We start from the raw sequence: 15,605 nt of genomic DNA, 5'->3' as shown, positions 1-15,605 counted from the left end.
GCCAGGTAGGAAATGCTCATCCAAGTAGTGGGCACCACCTGCCTGATACAGCGCTCACCAGCGCCGCCCAGTAATTAGGGCTCCAGGGAATCACCCCATGCAGCCTGAGGATGATGGGCAGAAAAAAACAGAAGAGAGAGCCCACTCTGCCACACTAACATCTGCTAATTAGCACAAAACACAAAATACATCTAAGACTGATGTAATTTGTTTGGGTATCTGGTCATACATTTGACCTGACGGTGGCGCTGGATGAAAAGTCAGGGGATCAACAAAGTTAATACAATTCATTATCTGGGGATCGTCAATGTCTGCACAAAATCTAATGGAAATTCCTCCTATAGTTGCTGAGATATTTCAGTAGAGAAAGAAGGGATGAAAAGCAGAGGAGGAGGTAATAAGATGCAAGGAGAATAATCAAGATTCCAACATGCAGGGAGTCCCGGGGATTTCGTCTCTTGCCTGTATCCATCACAAAGTTGTCAAGAAGCAGGTGACATTAATTATAAATGGCCTCTGTGATGGCTGTTTGTTTAGCGCGCCTGTTAAATTGGACCCTGGATTTGAAGAGGAATGGGTCAGCGAGGTCACACGTGAGCGCAGCGTCACTCTTTCTTTCCTGCTCCAGAGCTGGCACTCAAAGAATAATGAGAGGAGTGGGAAGACATAGGAGCAAGGGAGAGAGAGAGAAAGTGAGTGAGTGAGAGAGACAATACAAGAGGGGCATGTTGAATAAAACATAACGGAGAGAAAGAGATGGATGACTGGGGGAGATATGCACTCCAGTGTATGCAAACACGATGCATGCTCCCGTACTCTACACATATCGTTGCACATGTATTAACACGTGAGTCTGCTCAACAGCAACTTTTGGATTTCACCTCAGACCACGATCACCAGGGAAATTACCAACATCTTAATCATTTACACATCTAGCTGCAGCTCTGCATGTCAGGGCAGGCTCTCCTTCCACTCTCCCCACCCCTGGGTGAGTCTCCCTGGACTGGGCAGTCCAGCTCCTGCCCCTGTCCAGCACCAGGGACCAGCTGGTCTGAGCAGGCTCTTATAATACCTCCGTTATTAGACTTGGGAAATGGAGACATTTAACACGGCTGCAGCTGAGACTAAAGCCCCACGGCTCTGTCTGCAAATTACATTGCTCTCACAAACAATCCCATTGAAATAAGGCCACTGAGGAGGGACTTTGCGTTTTGAAAGCATAGCCCTGATGGCCTAGTTTCAGCAGCTCTTATCATTGTGTGTTTGATCATCGCTGTACAAGAATCGCACATCACAAAGTTTAACATCAAAAATGCAACAGCTCTAAAGGCTCATAACTCCTCCTGAGCGAACTAAACGTTTTTATAAATCTTCCAGCTTTTATTTTTTCATTGTAGATATGTATCTGTAAGACTGTTCTTCAATGTGCCAAAAACTTCACAGCCTCTCTGCCCTCAGTTTCTCAACAGTTTCCATCTAATCCTTCTGTCCTCTTTGATTTTCACTTGTCTGCTTTAGCTGATTTGTGTAGAGCCCCATTCTGGTCGTTGGGTGTTTGCTGTTGTCTAGACTCGTGTGTTTGTTTGCAGTTAAGCCTCTCCTATTGATCACAGCAGATAGCATCCCATTTTGTTTGATCAAGTGTGCACGTCGGAGGAGTCCCTGATTCTGATCACACTGCTGAGGAAAACAGCAGTGATAGCCCTAAACCTTTGTGTTTTTTAAATGCATGTGTGCATATGCCTAAGTGTATCATCTGTACATGCACAAATACATGAACATGCTAAACCCAGGCTAAAAATTAAAAAGCAGCTTCCAAACTAATACTTTTTTGCCTATTATGTTGATAAAAGTCATGAGCAGTCCAACCAAAGAGTGTCTTTTCCTTCTCAGATTGTCCCATTAGACAGATTTATAGAGCCTGAAAATATCCAGGGAAAAAAATAGGCCTATGTATATATCAATTTATCAATTTACTATGTATTAGTTTAGAGGTCCAGTGTGTAGGATTTAGTGGCATTTAGCGGTAAGGTTGCAGAAGTGAAACTTCCGCCATGTGTGTGAAGAATGGAGGAGAACTACAGTGGCTGACAAAAAAATCGAGAAAACCAAAATTACTCTATCTAGAGCCAGAGTTTTTTGTCTGTTCTGGGCTCTTGTAGAACAAAATGGTGGACTCTGTGGCAGAGGACCCGCTCTGTAGGTAGATCAGGCCCCCAAGAAGTACAAAAAGACTCTTTTCCATTGAATTACTTTGGGAATGAGACTTTTTTGAGTGTCATATCCCCCACAAAATAGCTTGTTTTACTAACAGGATTTGATCCATTTTGTCTAATAACATTTGGAAAGTGTAACAGACTTGCAAGATTAAATCTTTTTTTTTTAAAACCAAAGTGCTAAACTGGAAGTAACGGAAGTATCTAGTACACCTGCTCTATGGGCCCAATGATGTGGAAGCAGTGCTGATAATCTGGGTAATTTCATATTGCGGAAACAGAGCTTTTTTGGCTTCATGCCAGGTCCATAGGAAATGTGCCAGGCTTTGAAGCCAATATCTATAGTGGCCAAAGAGTGTAATTACATATTCCTGTTCTGTCACCTGATGCCCTGTGGCCTGAAAAGACTTTTTCCCATTAACTTACAAGGCAGAAGAGATGTCTGTAAATCAGTAGAGACATTTTCCTTCCACTATCAGGATTTGATCCATTCTGTCCGATAAAATTTGGAAAGTCTACAAGAGCTGCCTGACTGAATTATTTTATCCCTATTATTAGTTATTCATCCATTCATTCATTTTGCGTAACCGCTTATCCTGTTGGGGTTGTGGGGGGGTTGGAGCCTATCCCAGCTGACATTGGGCGAGAGGCAGGGTACACCCTGGACAGGTCGCCAGACTATCACAGGGCTGACACATAGAGACAGACAACCATTCACGCTCACATTCACACCTATGGGGAATTGAATAGTCACCAATTAACTTCACCTGCATATTTTTGGACTGTGGGAGGAAGCTGGAGTACCCAGAGAAAACCCACACTGACATGGGGAGCGCATGCAAACACCGCACAGAGGGGCTCCCTTACCCAGGTTTGAAACCCCTGTCTTGCTGTGAGGCCACAACGCTAACCACTGCAGCACCGTGACGCCCCCTATTCAGGTTAGCGGCAAGTTAGCCAAAAGTAGACGACAGCAGATCATTCAGGTAATTTCATACATGACAGTTGAACCATTTTGGTTTCATGTGGCACTGAGCAACTTTCATAGGAATGAACGCTGTACTCATGTCTCTACGGTAAAAAACTAACAAACAAGAAACATGATTTTTCAGGTAAATGAATGAAAACATAGTTGTGAATATTCTGTACCATGTTTGCCAATAGATGCCCCTAAATCCTAGATAGTAAGTTAGTTATTTTATTGACACAAACAAATAAAATATTTGGATCCAAACAAACAAACAAACAAACAAACAAACAAACAAACAAAATCATATATAAGATAAACCCATTAGTAAAACACTAAAAGGTAATACAACTGACAACACAGAGGCCTGCTAGTGCTCAAGTACCACAAGACACACATGTAACATGACATCTGTCTTGCAGGCTCTTAGTATCAAAGTGAAAGTGTCCCTATCTTGCACACAGGTCGTGCAGGGGAACCCACTGTACTGCACCATCAGTCAGCTCTGTCTTACAGCTCCCTCCAGTGGCTGCTCTCTGTCATTACACTCACCATCGGCAGTAAACAGCGAGCAGGCTTCTTGGATGTGGTCATCATCCGTTATTCGGGATCAGTAGGCCCGATCCGTGCAGGAGGCTGCGGTGTGTTTTAGGACCAGCGAGCAGCGACAGGGACCAGACCGGGCCGGTACCGTGATCCAGTCCGGGACGGTAGGTACCGAGCATCACTGCTGTCAATGTTGCTGTTTGGCACCGTTACGCAGAAACATGTAGGACCCGCCCTGAAAACAGACGGGTATGTCAAAATGTTATTCTTGCACATGTAATATTGCAGCAGCAGCCTGTAGAGAAGCAGAGTCCGGACTGTTTGTGCAGAACAGAATATGTCTTACACTTAGTCTGGCTCCTGCTTTTGTTTTATAACATCACATGAGCTAAATGCTATCAGGCTGCTAAGAAGCTACGCACACACAAAGCGCAGGTTCTCAGATAAACACACTGTACCCTGCTGAGCTGACTGTCAGAGCTGTAAACGTGAATTATATCATTTAAAACGCATTCAGTGTTTGTTTAGATTGTGTAAACAGATAATAAGGCCGAACCAACATGGCAGCAGCACAACAATGACTCAGTCAGGATAAAACAGCATGAGGTCATTTACTGGAGCTTCATTAATTATTAAACAAGCAAACAAAACATGAGAATAAGACGGGTTTAGTCGCATTTACAACATTGTACAGTATTAGATTTCTTCAGGAGAGGAAGGTTTGATTTGAGTTTACAAAAAATCTCATGCTTAATAATCAAACTGAATTATTGATGTGCATAGTCATGGTACTACAGTAAACATACAAGCTCTGCATTTTATATGAGTGTATCACATGATCATGTAGCAACAGCTAAAACATGGCTGCATGCATGTTTTTAAAAATATCCTGAGCTGACAAGGACCCTGCGTCCTCATATCCTCCTGAGACCCGACTTTTTGTTTGGTATTTATTTCTCCTAGCTATTTGGGATCAGTAGGACCCGATAAGTATATAAAACTAAACATTGTCAATGGTAATTAAGTCCCAATGTCCTCAAACAATATAACAATAAAGTCGCAATGTCCTCAGAGGAGTACTTCCTAATTAACAGCGTCTTAGCTTGTTACTGTTGCTAAAATTGGTCAAATTTGTTGCCATATCAAACTACAAAAAATATTAATCATAAACAAGTTCCAGTCATAAAGTGTGATCAGGTTTTGTACATTGTCCACTTTTGTGTCAGGATCAGCTGCAGACTGACTTGGCAGAGATGGCTGCCATCTTGTTTTTTTGGATTAGTGTATTGTGCTCTTACTACCACTAGATGGCATAAAGAAAAATGTCCATGAATGAGGACAACAGGTCTGAGTTAAGTAGAATGACGTATATGGTCAAGTAAATTCGATGTCTTCATATGAGGACACATGGTCTCAGGAGGTTATGACGACATCACATTTTGGGTTTACTTGACCTCATACTTCATTCTACTTAACTCAGACCTGTTGTCCTCGTTTGTGGACACTTTTTGTGCCACCTAGTGGTAGCAAGAGCACAGTACACTAATCCATGTAAAAACAAGATGGCAGCCATCTCTGCCAAGTCAGTGTGCAGCTGACTCTGACACAAAAGTGGACAAAACCTGATTAGATTTTATGGTTGAAACTTCCATCCATCCATTTTCTAACCGCTTATCCTCTTGAGGGTCGCGGGGGGGCTGGAGCCTATCCCAGCTGACATTGGGTAAATAAGTAAGTAAGTAAATTTTATTTATATAGCACTTCTCACAGAGAGGACTCACAAAGTGCTTCACAAGATAAAATACAAAAAATACAATAACAGAAACAATGCAAAATACACAAAAACAAATAAAAAGTAAAGTGCAGTGAAATACAGAGATGATACAATGGACAATTAATGGAACGCAAGCCTAAACAGATGTGTTTTTAACTGCTTTTTAAAAATATCCATGGAAGAGGCTGCTCTCAGCTCATGAGGTAGTGCATTCCACCATTTTGGTGCAATCACCTTTCGTCTTTAATCTTGTGTGAGGGACAGTAAGTAGGTGGCCTTCAGCGGACCACAGTGACCTGACAGGACAGTGAAAGGACACCAGGTCCATCAAGGATGCAGGTGCTTGACCATGGAGGGCTCTGTAAGTGATGATTAGAATCTTGTGCTGGATCCTGAAATTAGCAGGGAGCCAGTGCAGGGATGCCAGGACTGGAGTGATGTGAGTGAACTTATGAGATCTGGACAGAAGCCTGGCGGCAGCGTTCTGAACAAGTTGGAGGCGGTCTAATGAAGTTTTATTGAGACAGGTGAAAAGACAATTACAGTAATCCAGACGTGAGGAAATAAAAGCATGGATGATCATTTCTAGCTCGGAATAAGTTAACATGGATCTGAGTTTGGAAATGTTTTTGAGGTGGAAAAAGCAGGAGCGAGTGACAGTCTTGATGTGGTCATCGAAGAGCATGGCCTGATCAAATGTGACCCCAAGGCTTCTCAACTTGGGGTGCACATTTGCACTGAGGGACCCTAAGCAGCTGGCCACTTTAGATGCTGAGGCATCAGGTGCAATAATTAAAATCACAGTTTTAGCTGCATTCAACTGAAGGGAGTTAGTAGCCATCCAGTCCTTAATTACATTCATACAATCGTACAGTGAGTCAATTCCATCGGTCCCATCAGGGTTAAAAGAAAAATATAACTGGAGGTCATCTGCATACATATGGTATGAGATACCTTCAAAATTGCTGATGACATCTCTGAGAGGGAGCATGTATAGCATAAAGAGGATAGGCCCAAGCACTGAACCTTGGGGCACCCCACAAAAAAGGGAGGTAAACTCTGATTTATGAGGGCCAACAGCCACAGAAAAGGATCAATCAGACAGATAGGATTTAAACCAATGGAGGGCAGTCCCTGAGATGCCTACCCTGTCCCTCAGCCTGTCTAAAAGGATGTGGTGATCAACAGTGTCAAAGGCTGCACTGAGATCAAGCAGAACCAGAATAGTGGATTTACCGGCATCGGAGGCCATCATGATGTCATTGGAGACCCTGAGAAGAGCAGTTTCTGTGGAATGTAACTGACGATAACTGGACTGAAATTTATCTAAGATAGTGTAACTGTTCAACGCTGTCACTAACTGGTTTGCAACTGCTTTTTCTAGAATCTTAGATACAAAGGGCAGCTTGGAAATGGGCCAGTAGTTACTAAGAACAGCGGGGTCCAGATTGGGCTTTTTGAGAAGCGGCTGAACAACCACTTGCTTGAAATGGGACGGGACACGACCAGAAACCAGTGAGCTATTGATTATGGAGAGCAGAGATGGACCAATAGTGCTGAAAACATTTTTCAGCAAAGTTGTGGGCAGGATATCCAGCGGACTAGAAGAGATCTTCATAGTGCACACAAGATCTGCTAAGTCTTGTAAGGAGACAGGTGAGAGGCGGGGTACACCCTGGACAGGTCGCCAGACTATCACAGGGCTGACACATAGAGACAGACAACCATTCACACTCACATTCACATCTACGGACAATTTAGAGGTACCAGTTAACCTGCATGTCTTTGGACTGTGGGAGAAAGCTGGAGTACCCAGAGAAAACCCACGCTGATCCGGGGAGACAGAAGGGCTCCCTCCTGGGATTGCACCAGGAACCCTTTTGCCCTGAGGCGACTGCTAACCACTGCACCACCGTACCAATTAAACTTGTTCATGATTAATATTTTTTGTAGTTTGATATGGCAACAGATTTGACCAATTTTAACATCAGTAACAAGCGAAGACACTGTCACATTGGGATTTTATTGTTGTTGACACTGTTTAGGTTTTTATACTTATCAGGCTCTACTGATCTCAGACAGCTAGGAGAAATTAAAAATGCACACCAAACAAAAGTTCAAGTCTCAGGAGGATAATTATAAGATTTTCTCCTTCAATCCATTATTAGTTTTGACTGATTCATTTGCCCCACTGTTTCTCCAGCATTATTGTCTTATCTGATGAACGCAGTCATCTATCGTTTATTAATGACTAGAGCATATTTGTGAGCGCTATAGATGCTGCCATCATCTTCCAGTAAAACATTAATGAACCCTGGGCGGTGCCAATGCTACAGTGAGCTTCTACATCTCATTGTCTCTTTCTGATTTTCCCGTGCATCCTGTCTTTAATCTGCTCATCTTGTTTGCAGCAGAACACACTGTTCCCCACTGCACCAATAACTCAACTCAGCTCGGGCGTCGGTGTCACCATGAACTCCTGGACCACATCTGCTGCTCTGCTGTGTCTGCTGGCGTGGGCCGCGGCAGCCGTTCAGACCCCCGAGTCAGGTGAGAGCCAGATGGGTCTGTAGAGGTCGACGATGGTGTAGTCTGAGCTCTAGAGACACAAAAGAGAAATGAGGAATTAAAAGGAGGTCAAGCTGATTACATGACATGACAGAGTCTCTTTGCTGTTTTAAAGACCTTCAGGGTGGTGACGTTATCAAATAGGAGCTTTATTCTCAGCGGATGAGACGCCGCACATCTGGGTTAGTTTAGTTCTGTTCATTGGTTGCACATTTGTTTGCTTCTGCTCGGTTTAAAGGCACAACCTGTTCTTAGGTAGCATCTTGATGATGTTTATATGTAAGATTCTGTATGAATCCAGTAGCATATGACGTGCACTATTTCCAGCAAAAACCCGGAGCACTGCGCCTGCATAAATGTCCCACAATGCAATGTGGCAGACAACAACGTTCATAACAGACAGTGGAGGACAGCGACATAGACAGCCCAGTAATTTCTATAATGCCATAATTTCAGTGTAAATATAAGATTTCACTTTGCTAGGTGTAATGTATTTTTAAGTTATTGTAAAACCGCAGACAGATTTGAGGTTGGCTCGGGTTACCATGGTTACGTGTCCCCAACCAGCAAGGACGCTCTCAGGAAGTGACGTGGTCATCACAGCTCAGTGCGTCTGAAAAAATACATGCTACTCTTTATTTACACAAAAGTGTGAACGATATTTAATCTGCCTGATATTCTCACGAATTATTTTTTGGTTTATGAAATGATTTAGTTAACAACGAAAAAAAACAAACAAATAAAGCATCAAATAATCACATTTGAAAGCAGAAACTAAAAAAACATTCAGCATTCTTTCTTGGCAATGACCTGAAGAGTGAGACAGCGATTCTGGAGAACGATTGTTGACAAAGTTCCGGAAGTTCAGCAAGTTAGCACATGCAAGATTTACCTCTCTGTTCCCACTACCACTGTTTTTATACATCCAAGGCCTTTCCCCTGTCCTGTGCACGAGCACGAGCATAAACGCTTCTGTTGGTGTTGGAATAGTGTCGTGTAGCTTGGTTCGAGCCACTTTGTTTGTTTCCCATTTACAGAAAAAGGCAGTGTATGAACATCAGAGTTTTTTTTTAAGCGCACACACAGAACAGACAGCGAGCTGTTTGTGAGGAGATATTAGCCAAATTTGACAAAAAGTATTGTATTGGAATTGCTGACAGCACCTTTAAAGGAGCAGTGTGTAGGATTTAGTGGCATCTAGTGGTGAGGATTGTAGATTGCAACCAGCTGAAACCTCTCCCATGTGCCAAGTGTAAATTTCTGGTCAGGATTCCTTCAGTGTTCATCGTTAGGGAGGTTTTAACCAGGATCCAAATTATCCGCAGAGGTGTAGATACAAACAAAAACACAAAGATTTTTTATTTTCGGGTCATTTTACACTTAAGAAAACATGCACTTTACAGTTGATTATTTTTCTGGCAATTAATAGCTACTATAGTATGTCACTATTTTAGAATCTCTAAAAAACTGGTATTACTAATGACACAAGATCTGCACAGCTTCAAGTCTTGAACAGGTAAAGGTCAGTCATGAGCCAGCTGAGACATTAACTGTTCCTTCAGTGTTCCTGGACAAGCAGCAGGCGAGCTCGGTGATCACCCGTCAGAAGAGGAACATTGGCGGCGGTAACCCTCCAAGCCTGGAGCAGGTTTGCATGGAGAAAGTGTGCAGCTACGAGGAGGCTAGAAAGATCTTCCAGGACTCGTACCGCACTGTGAGTTACTCCCTCCTCTGTGCCTCTTTGCTTTGTCTTTATCTCAGCCTGCATATTGTCATGAGTGCACTGTGTGAATGACCTCATGCAGCTTCAACTGTTCACTTATCATGCATATTTTCTCCCGCAGGATATTTTCTGGTCTGTCTACATTGGTAAGTGCTGCATTAAAGTGCTTTTCCATCACTGCACAGTCATTAGCAGTACATTTGATCTTCTCACAGACTTGCTGTTTGTGTTTAGACGGAGACCAATGTGCAGAGAAACCCTGCAAGAATGGAGCCATGTGTTCGGACAGCGTGGGAGGCTACGACTGCGTCTGCAAGTCGGGTTTCTCAGGGGTCCACTGTGAAAAAGGTGAGGAGGAGGCATCCGCAAGTTGTGCGTGATGGTCGACATTAATGCACTTGTTATTTGGCGTGTGAGTGCTGCAACCTTACCCCTGTGTGTCCATGGTGCAGATGAGACTCTGTGCACGCTGGAAAAGAACAAAGGCTGCTCCCAGTTCTGTAAACCAGGCTACACATCTTACGAGTGCTCCTGCGCCCACGGATGGAAGCTCAGCAACACGGACAGGGAAAAGTGTTTGCCTGCAGGTACGTCTGTTTCCAGTATTTGAATCCAGCTGGAATTAAAATGCATTTCAAGTTATTCATTGTCATGAGCACAACAATTACCGAGAAGCAGTCATTGGAAATCTCAGGTTAAATATGCAAATATGCATTAAAAAAAAATCGAGAAAAAATGAGACTCTAAGGCAGAAGATAAATGATAAGGTATATGAATTGCAAAATGAAATCAAATCCTTGCACGTACATCAGCACTGACTGTCTCGCCAAGCCAGACAGCAGCCTGCGATGCAACACAAAAGCCACAGAATTTGATCAACAACCCACATTAGCATTCCTGCTAAAATCTCCTTCTTCTCCAACTTAGAAACATAAAGTCCTGCATCTCAGCTTAAAATGGATTTTTGCGCATCACTGCACCTTGGCAGGTTGACACTGCAGTTTGAGGTAGTATCTAGATTAGGTTATAGTTAGGCGTAGCAGAGGTATCTGTCAAGTTAAACATCTCAGTAGACGGGGGGTTGGGCTTAGAGTTAAAGGGACAGTTCAACCCAAAATCAAAAATACATACCGTTTCTCTTACCTGTAGTGCTTTCTATCAGTCTAGATAGTTTTTGTTTGAGTTGCTGAGTGTTGGCGATATCAGCCATAGAGATATCTGCCTTCTCTCAAATATAATGGAACTAGATGGCACTCAGCTTGTGGTGCCTAAAGCGCCCCAAATAATACATTTAAAAAATTCAACAGCAATGTTGCTTTCCAGAAATCATGACCTGGTTACTCAAGATAATCCACAGACCTTGTTGTGAGCACTTTCATGTGGGAACTGTTTCACTGTCTATGTGTTTTCTCCTCACCTAAATCTGAACCGATCCTTAGCTAGCCCCGACCCTTTTTTTTCCTCTTTTAATAATAAAAAAACTTCTAACAGTACATTGCAAAAAAAAAGATGACTAAATGTGATTTCAGCAGGAGAAATAATGTGTTGAAAACCATCTACCTTTCTTCCCTCAGTCACGTACCCCTGTGGTAAGGTGCACACTCTGAGTCGGTGGGATGACAGACTGTCCAGCAATGTTCGCAGCAACTTTGAAGGACTTACCTGTTCTTCTTTGGAGTGTCCCTGGCAGGTAGGAACACTCAAACTATAAGAGATCACAGGTCACGATAAACCAGAGTCTTACAGCTGCTCGCCATTGTGTTGTTCTCAGGCTCTTCTGAAGAGCACAGAGTCCGAAGGTTACTGTAGCGGCGTCATTCTGAAGGAGAACCTGGTCCTGACTTCAGCTCAGTGTGCCAACAAATACAACTCCTTCCAGGTGGCTGTCGGTAAGTAGACAAAACACATGACCATTCCGTCACCACTGTTATTGCTAGAAATATTCTATACTGCTAATAAATGAAGCAACATTTAATGCTGCAACAGTTATATACAAACAATAATCAACTGAAATAGGACATCGCACAGTACGAAATAACACCCATCATCCCCAAACAAATTTCACTTAAAAATGCCAAATATCTTCAAAAAAGGGCTGTACCCTACAAAATACATACAATGCCATTTTTTTAAATTCAGAAAACTGTGTACAATGTGGAGATTATACATGTCAAAGTTCACCTCTTCTGTTTCTGAGCTCCGAAATATTTTGGACTGAGCTGCACTGAAACCAAATCACAGTAGATGTTTTTAAAACATAACTTAAATATTTGTATAATGAATTATTTCAAAAAACACTGTTAATGCCTCTTTTAAGCACAAACACAGCACAGGTTAAGAGAAAGGCTATTCTACTACACTGTTTTTGAGTGTTAAATGCTATGAAAGTCAGAGACGTCAGTGACAAATGATCACAGTTTACAAAAGATCCACATGTCAATCCTGCATCTAACAATTATTTCTACCAATTAAGATGCTGATTATTTTCTCAAATTAATCCATTAATTGCCATAAAATAGTGAAAAATGCATGTTGTAATTTCATAGAGCTTAATTTGATGTCTTTAAAGGAGCAGTGTGTAAGATTTAGGGAGATTTAGGCCCAATCCCAATACCCCCCCTTGTCCACTACCCCTTAGCCATTAGCCCTACCCCTAGCCCTTGCCCACTATCCCTTGGCCCTCGAAATGAAGCAACAAGGGGTAGGGGTTGAAGTCTTTCCCTAGGAATTGGCACACCACTCACTACGTCACTGCATCGGTTATATTCACGCATACGTAACTATTTTAAACAGGAAGCTGCGAGCCATCTACATTTACAACCAGTATCTACAATGGAGTCTCCGGTTGAGTTCATCCTACCTATCGCGTTTGCTGTATTCATCATGCTTCGTTTGATGAACAACAGACGACAGGGGACTTCTGATAGCTTGCTAGGTAGCTAACCAGCTAACATTACGAGGCAGCATCGTTATACTAGCTGGCGTGTTATCGTAATGTGAAAAATCTGACAACTTTGCAGAACAGGACAGATGACAGATGCCAGATAGTGCGAGCGAGCTAGCTAGCTAGCTAACAAGCAACCTGATGACAGTAACGTTAGCTGTGTATGAACTTTTTTCCCCGTCTCTTGCTCGGTGGTAGCCATGGCGACGTCTACCCCTCGCTGGCAAGTCAGCATCTGAAATTCCTCGCTCTGAAGGGCTAGTTTCATACCCACTACCCCTCGTTATGCCCCCTACCCCTACATGCAAAAAGGAATTGGGACACCACTATCCCTCACGGGAACGCGCAAATGTAGTGGTAGGGCCAAGGGGCAGAGCTAAGGGGGGGTATTGGGACAAGCCCTTAGTGGTGTCTCATGATGAGGGTTGCAGATTTCAACCATCTGAAACTTCTCCAGATTATATAATCCCTTCGGCGACCTTCTTCCTCTCCAAAACAAATGGAACAGGTGATTCAAACCAGTAGAACCACATCACAAATAAGTGTTTCTTCTATGCTGTTCGGCTTGTCATTGACAGGCTCTACGTCTTGGGCCTGCTATGTGTGCTCACCCTTGTTCTCTTATATCTTAATATTTGCTCACCTTTTCAAACACTGAATTAAGCAGTGTCACATTACAAATCATTGTTTCTTTGACGCTGTTTGGCATTTCAGAGCCAGGCCGTTTGCCTAGCACCTGCTAATGTGTGCTCATCTTTTTTTCTCTGATAACCTAAGATTCAAATGTTCAGAGGGTTTTTACAGTGAGCCAAATTATCCGCAGAGGTCTCTTCCTCTCCAAAACTAGTGGACCCCGTAATTTAAACTGGTAAAAGAACCCTAACCCTAACCACCATGTCTAATCCTAACCAATTCAACCAAGGACGGCAATGAGTACTAGCCAATTGAAGGGAGTGAAGAGCAGGGCATTCCTTCGCTATCCTAGGATTCGCAAATTTGCGTCGCAGAGTGGCTTCTAACTAAGGTGGCCAACACGTAAATGCGAAAAACTGTCTAGAGCCAGTGTTTGGTTTGTCTGTTCTGGGCTACTACAGAAACTAGATCTCGATAAACAAGGGCCAGCTCCCTACGTAGATATAAACGGCTCATTCTAATGTAACAAAAAAAAAAGAAAAAAAACAATTCTTATTTTCAGGTGATTAGACACCAAATAAAACATACTCACTATATTTCACTTCTGCCCATATATCCTCCTAAGTGCTACACACTGGACCTTTACATGTCTTGTTTTGCCCAATCATCAGTCCAAAATCAGAAAATATTCAGTTTCTACAGACAAGCTTTAAATCTTCACATTAAGAAGCTGCAGCCAGAAAACGTTCAGCATTATTGCCCAGAGATTACTGAAATGATTACTCGACTATCAAAATAGTTGTCAATTAACTTGTTGTTCAACCAGTCATTGCAGCGCAACATGTCAGCATGTGTGCATGAGCTTGAGCAATGCCATCATCCCAAATGTCTTGTCTTACCTGCACCTCCTCAGGCAAGCGCACCATCAGCCATGACCCTGGAGAGCAGGTGCTGTACGTGAAACTAGTTCACATCCACCCGCGCTACGTGTCAGGTAACCCAGAAAATGACCTGGCTGTGATTGAGCTCCGTGATCGCATCAGGTTTATGAAGGATGTGGTTGCTGCCTGTGTGCCAGAAAGAGACTTTGCGGAGAGCATCCTTATGAACGGAGAGTTCCCGGCCATTGTCACCGGCTGGAAAGAATCAAATTCGGCCGCTGCTTTCCAGGGCCAGCTAAAGCTTAACCAACTGGCGTACAACCGCCTGCCACAGTGTCTGGAGACTCACCCCAACCTGATGACCAATAAAATGGGCTGCACTACTCCCCGGACCAACGCCGACTGCACCATGAGCTCCGGCAGCCCCTTACTCACCCTGTACAGGGAGGTGTTCTTCCTTACTGGGGTGGTCAGCCAGCCTCCAGGGGCTGACTGCAACAAAGGGTACATCTTCCAGAAAGTGTCTCGCCACCTCGGCTGGCTGCGGTCTCTCATGGGTTCACGTTAGGCAGGGTACTCAGGGAGAACATGGAGGTTATTAGTCATGGAAAATATATTATAATGCAGGTGAATAAGTACTTAAAGCAGGGAATCAGATGAACATTTTCATCGAGCATATCTAGCTCAACCTTTGTTTCATCCTCTGTCTTCTAACAATATCCATCTCTTATAGGAACAACTATACCAACCATATAGTCACAGTCAAGGATTCCTATCTGTCTCTGTGGACTTCCTTATTTATCCACAAGATGGCGCTCTGTTAACATAAACAGAGAAGCACTTCATGTACGAGTCTGCCAACCAGAGGGTCAGAGGCAGCAAGAAATACAATGAATTATTCAGCATGTGTTTTGTGATGTGGACATACCTTTTAATAACCTATATGTGATGATACTTTAGGCGACTACTGTACTGATTGACATGCACCTTGTAACACTCCAGGTATTCACTGTTCTATGAATGTAATAAACCCTAACAACACACCTGATGTCTGCTCTGTCATTGAGAGTATATGTACTAGTTCTTAAAGATTGAACATTTGGATATACTATTGGATATAATGAGCACATGTCACAGTAGATATACTGTAAGTAGATGCCTCGTAGACGTTTTTAAGGGGGTCGTCAGACATAAAAACATGGACACTAGCGGACAGGAACAACAATAGACAATAAATAAACATCAACAAAACAATCTAAAACTACTGAAAACAATATTTGACTAGACGTAACGCCTCGTAGTTGTATCCCTCCGCCTACCAGCCAAGTTACAGTTCATGTCCTTGTCTGTCCA

The 15,605-nt window shown here is 43.0% G+C and overlaps 1 protein-coding gene across 2 annotated transcripts; it reads left to right on the top strand.

Moving 5' to 3' along the window:
• The first annotated feature begins 3,723 nt into the window (after window positions 1-3,723).
• Window positions 3,724-15,295, top strand: proza (protein Z, vitamin K-dependent plasma glycoprotein a). 2 transcript variants are annotated; one of them, XM_049561886.1, is made up of 9 exons: window positions 3,724-3,893; window positions 7,918-8,053; window positions 9,634-9,785; window positions 9,916-9,940; window positions 10,029-10,142; window positions 10,247-10,381; window positions 11,369-11,484; window positions 11,566-11,683; window positions 14,285-15,295. In XM_049561886.1, the coding sequence occupies exons 2-9, from the start codon at window positions 7,975-7,977 to the stop codon at window positions 14,818-14,820; spliced, it is 1,275 nt and encodes a 424-aa protein (XP_049417843.1). In that variant the 5' UTR covers window positions 3,724-3,893; window positions 7,918-7,974; the 3' UTR covers window positions 14,821-15,295. The 2 variants fall into 2 exon arrangements, with proteins under 2 accessions (XP_049417843.1, XP_049417842.1); XM_049561885.1 differs by having other exon boundaries at window positions 7,915-8,053.
• Window positions 15,296-15,605: the final 310 nt, after the last annotated feature.

This window comes from Epinephelus fuscoguttatus, linkage group LG19, assembly GCF_011397635.1.
Source record: "Epinephelus fuscoguttatus linkage group LG19, E.fuscoguttatus.final_Chr_v1".
NCBI lineage: Eukaryota > Metazoa > Chordata > Actinopteri > Perciformes > Serranidae > Epinephelus > Epinephelus fuscoguttatus.
The sequence above is the reverse complement of the archived record's forward strand: the minus strand, read 5'-3'. Positions and strand labels throughout refer to the sequence as shown.

What these genes read in the sequence shown, in the direction of transcription:
- proza (XM_049561886.1), top strand. Translation starts at nt 7,975, where the DNA reads ATGAACTCCTGGACCACATCTGCTGCTCTGCTGTGTCTGCTGGCGTGG. An exon ending in CGTTCAGACCCCCGAGTCAG is followed by an intron (nt 8,054 to 9,633) that starts GTGAGAGCCAGA and finishes CTGTTCCTTCAG; the next exon opens with TGTTCCTGGACAAGCAGCAG. An exon ending in AGGGGTCCACTGTGAAAAAG is followed by an intron (nt 10,143 to 10,246) that starts GTGAGGAGGAGG and finishes TCCATGGTGCAG; the next exon opens with ATGAGACTCTGTGCACGCTG.